Source organism: Aureococcus anophagefferens (genome assembly GCF_000186865.1).
Source record: "Aureococcus anophagefferens unplaced genomic scaffold AURANscaffold_9, whole genome shotgun sequence".
NCBI lineage: Eukaryota > Pelagophyceae > Pelagomonadales > Pelagomonadaceae > Aureococcus > Aureococcus anophagefferens.
In genome coordinates, this window is record NW_008705569.1 from 1,412,684 (window position 1) to 1,417,128 (window position 4,445).

At 67.6% G+C, this 4,445-nt stretch overlaps 2 protein-coding genes across 2 annotated transcripts in view; one reads left to right on the plus strand and one right to left on the minus strand.

Moving 5' to 3' along the window:
• Window positions 1–1,668: 1,668 nt before the first annotated feature.
• Window positions 1,669–2,714, minus strand: AURANDRAFT_60095 (hypothetical protein; the record flags this gene model as incomplete). The annotated part of the gene is made up of 1 exon (XM_009038782.1): window positions 1,669–2,714. One exon carries the CDS (start codon window positions 2,557–2,559, stop codon window positions 1,681–1,683), a length of 879 nt encoding a protein of 292 aa, XP_009037030.1.
• A 262-nt stretch (window positions 2,715–2,976) lies between these two features.
• AURANDRAFT_64305 (hypothetical protein) overlaps window positions 2,977–4,445 on the plus strand; it is a gene marked incomplete at both ends in the record, with an annotated part of 3,797 nt that continues 2,328 nt past the window's right edge. The window contains 4 exons of the mRNA XM_009038758.1: window positions 2,977–3,014; window positions 3,144–3,245; window positions 3,458–4,176; window positions 4,317–4,318. Coding sequence (XP_009037006.1) covers window positions 2,977–3,014; window positions 3,144–3,245; window positions 3,458–4,176; window positions 4,317–4,318 — 861 coding nt within the window. The remainder of the gene's footprint in view (window positions 3,015–3,143; window positions 3,246–3,457; window positions 4,177–4,316; window positions 4,319–4,445) is intronic.

Sequence of the window (4,445 nt, forward strand, 5' to 3'; positions counted from 1 at the left end):
GCGCGGACGGCGCGGACGGCGTGGGGCGGGCCTTAATTTCCTTTACTTTCTAAGCGCGGTAGTTTCTAAGGTCTTCCCAGGCTCCGAAGAGGGCATTCGAAGAGTCATTCATGGTCGTCACTGGGTGCCAAGACCAGTCCGCTCCGAGGAGACTTGCCATGTAAAGCGGCTTAGGATGGCGTAGCATGGCACGATGTATCTCCTTCATTGCCCAGGCTGTAGCTTTGAGCCCGCGGCTAACCTCCTCAAGCGACTCGCCCTTCGATAGCAGGAATGAAGAGATGAGGTGTGTGTGTTGTTGTCCGTCTATTGTGCCAACAAAGACAAGCATTTTGCCTTGATAATTGAGTCTGCCAGTGCCATCGACACTGGCCCAAGAAGGTCCACAGAGAAGATCTTGCATCATGGCCTTGCTCAGCATCCGTATGGTGCTCGTAACGAAAAAGTTCTTCAGCTCTGGGCCACTTACATTGCGATCGAATACGATTGGAACATCCCATTGACCATCTTCCACCATCTTTCTGAGACGGACGGTATCCACAGCCCTGACACTCAATTGCGCTTCGAGCTGACCATAACTGCCCTTCCAAAAATCCTTCCATCGCTTCGATCTAGCCCATAGCATGTACCGCTTGATAACCTTCTTGATCTCATCTCCGTGTTGGTCCATGGCACCCAGAACACCAAGGGGTTGGAGAAGTGCAATTGCCTTGACCATAGACCACTTTGGCGCTTCGATGAGAGGTCCCAGGGCCTGTTTGATCGGCGGAGGAAGGCCTCGTGTTGTCTCCATGATGACTTCGATTTCCGGATGGACATGGTGCTGTCCGGTCTTAATCTCGCAGTGGAGTCCATCGTTGAACCAGTAAATTCGAGCCTTGGCTGGGCAGTATGGTGTATACTTACAGGCCTTGCACTTCACTTCGGTATATGACTTCCAGGTCTCATGTTCTTCCACGAGCACACCATGTTTGAGTGGAGTCCAGCCCATGCCATCAACCATGAAGTGGTCATCGAGCACCTTTTTCACCTCGGGATCCTCGAGTGAGGTGGCCTTCAGGATCGCGATGACCGGTGCCGCGAGCCAGTCCGTGCGGCTGCGGCGGCCTTCGGTCTTAGGCTCCGGCGCCGCCGGCAAGGGGTCCAGCGTGTAGTCGGACGGTGGGATGTTCGTCGTGTTCGGGCACGTGAAGAGCGCGCCGTCGGCCTCGGGCTCCTCTGCTGGGCCCTCCTCGGCACCCTGTTCCTCGGTCTCGTCCTCCTCGACCTCGTCGTCCTCCTCGTCCGAGCTGCTGTCCTCGAACTCGGCGAGCAGCTTCTCCTGCGCGGCCGCGGGCAGCGTCGCGAGCGGCGACGTGGCCTTGAACGGCGACTCGCCCGCCGCGCGCGGCCGCTTCGTCGGCGTCGTCTGCGGCGCCGCCGCCGGCGCGTGCGCGACCTGGTCACGCCAGCGCGCGCACGCCCAGCGATACCAGTCCATGGCCTTGGGGCTGCCCGAGATCCTGGGAGCGAGCGCTCTCCGCCGAAATCCTACGAGCGGACTTTGTAAATCCTGCAACAATATTATTCCTGGCAACCAGGCTTGGCGCATCCATGTTGAACTGCACGATGAAGTCGAAAAGCCAAGGTCGAAGCCCGCACACGCCCGCGCCACGCGATAAGCGTACGCACACCACAGCGTTACTCGGCCCTGAGGCTCGCGACGGCGTCGCGCACGCTCGCGGCCCAGCCGGGGATGCCCGGCTTGTCGGGGAAGAAGACGGCGGAGAAGCCGAGGTCCTCGCACGCGCGCGCGGACGTCTCGCCGATGCACGCCGCCGCCTGGCCCGTGCCGACGCGCTCGGCCCAGACGCGCGCGGCCGACGGCGAGCCGATGGCGACGACGGCGGCGGCCGCCGCGCGCGCCGCGTCGTCGGCCGTCCAGGCCGCGGGCTCCGTCGTGTAGCTGTCGACGCGCTTCACCCGGAAGCCGCGGTCCGCCAACCCGTCCTCGAGGGTCCGCGCCGCGAGCGCCGACGCCGGGTAGAGCACGTTCTCGTAGGGCCGCGACTCGTTGCGCGGCAGCGACGCCGCGAGCGACGCGGCCGTCGCCTTGGCCGGCGCGTGGACGTCGCGCCAGCCGCCCGTCTCGCGCGCCCGGAGCGCGTCCGCCGTCGCCGCGCCGACGGCGGCGAGCCGGAAGCCCCGCCAGCGCGCGTCGCGCATCATCGACACGCCGCTGCGCGCGGCCGCGTCGCCGAAGGTCCGAGCGGCCTCGGGGCTCGTGATGACGACCCAGTCCCAGGCCTCGTCGACGAAGAGGAGCGCGGCGTCGAGCGCCGCCTCCATGTCGGCCGTGCGCGTCTGCGCGACGGCGGGGATCTCGACGCTCGCGACGCCCTCGAGGGCCGCCGCGAGGCCGTCGTTCTTGCCCTGCTCGCGCGTCAGGGCGACGACGGGGCCGTCGGCCTGGGCGCGGAGGGCGGTCGTGCGTGCCTGCAGTAGTGATGTGCGATGTCTCGTTTGCGCCTGCAGCGCGTGCGACAGGCTGAGGGTGGCCAGGAGGCAGAGCCGTGCCATTGTTGTGGTGCGCGCGCGCATGGCGGTGGTTTTGTGGATGGAAATAGGACGACGACGACGCTGCGCGAACTCCTACGAGGACGGGCTCTCACGCGACGCCTCGACGACGAACGAGCACACCAAGCCGCCGCGATCCAAGCGGCGCGCGAGCCAGCGTTCGCCGAAAACATGCCGCAAGCCCAAACCTGCATCCGTGCAACCAAAGACGGCGCGGCGCCTCCGCTCGGCCTGAGAGCGGCCCGGAGACGAGACTTTCGTTCCGCTTGCCCTCGTCGGGGACCGTCGGAGGCCCACCCGCCGCGTCCCGCCGTCGCCGGGCGCGCGCGCGCTCGGCGTCGCCCCCGCGGGAGCGCGCAAGTTCGAAAGGTCATCAACTGCCTCGAGCGAACCACCGCCGCTCCCGCGCCCGCGGACACCATGGGCGCCGACCAGGACCCGGAGGCCATCACGTCGCTGTACGCGCGCAGCGTCTCTCGAAAAAAAAATCACCGAACACCCCACCCCAAAAAACGACCGGGCCGCGCGCCGCGTTTCCGCGCCGCCGGGAATTTTCCCGCGCGGTCCGAAGAACCCCCCCTTCCCAGGTCGGACCCGGGCGCCGACGGCCTCCTCGGCTGCAGCGTCGTCGCGCAGGAGGAGGACCACTTCCTCCAGCGGAGCCGCGCGGAGTGGGAGGACGACGGCGCGTGGACGCTCCGGCTGCACGCAGGGCAGGACAAGAGAGCGAAATTCCCAACTTCAAAGCCTCATATCTCGGCCGTTTTCCACTCGTTTCGGCTGACTTTTGGACGAGCGATCATCTCTCGGAACGCTCTCGAAGCGTGGATGCTTTTTCCGGAACGCGCGCGCGCGGAACACTCACGTTGAAGCGACGTTGAATCACCCTTATCCTGCCCAGGCTGCACGTCCTCTGCGGCGGCCGCCGCGACTGGGCGCGCGCGGCCCGGGCCGGCGGCGCCTGGACGGCGCCCTGGCTCGGCCCGCCCCCCGACGAGGCCATGACGCGCGCGCTCCTCGGGGGCTTCGAGGCCGCGGCCAAGCCGGGCCCCGAGGTCGCGACGCCGCCCGGGTCGCCGCGCCCCAAGGGCAAGGGCGGCGGCCCGCCGCCGGCGTCGCCCGCGACGCCGCACACGGCGGCGATGACGGCGCCGTTGGCGCCATCCGTGCGCACGCACGACTACCCGTCCGACTTCCTCGAGAAGTGGGCCGAGGCCGCGGGCTGCCGCGCCGTCGCCGACAAGCTGCCTCCCCACGCGATGCCCGTGGGCGCCGCGCAGATCTCCGCGTGCCTGGAGCACCTCGCGCCGCTGGCGCCGCGGCTGCGCCAGGTCGTCGCCGTGCCGGCCTGGGACGGCAAGCGCATCATCGGCTACGCGCTGCTCCACGGGCTGCCGCCGGCCTCGGCGCTCCGGAGCCGCGTTGCGGCGACGCCGCCGCCGCTCGCGCTGCCGCCGCCCGCGGAGCGCGGCGAGTCGACGAGCTCCGGCGCCGCGAGCCCGGCGCCGGACTCGGACGACGACGTCGGCTTCGCCCGCGCGCCCGCGACGCCCGCGAAGGCGGCGAACAGGGCAGGACAAGAGAGCGAAATTCCCAACTTCAAAGCCTCATATCTCGGCCGTTTTCCACTCATTTCGGCTGATTTTTGGACGAGCGATCATCTCTCACAACGGTCTTGAAGCGTGGATGCTTTTTTTTTCGGAACGCGCGCGCGCGGAACACTCACGTTGAAGCGACGTGATCTCTCTTGTCCTGCCCAGGCGTCCAAGGCGTCGCTCGACTCGCGCGCGCGCGCGATCCGCGCCGCGCTCGGCGCCGCGGGCGCGACGAAGTCGTCCCTGGACCTCGCGCTGCCCCTCGACGACGGCACGGCGCGGGATTTGTGCGAC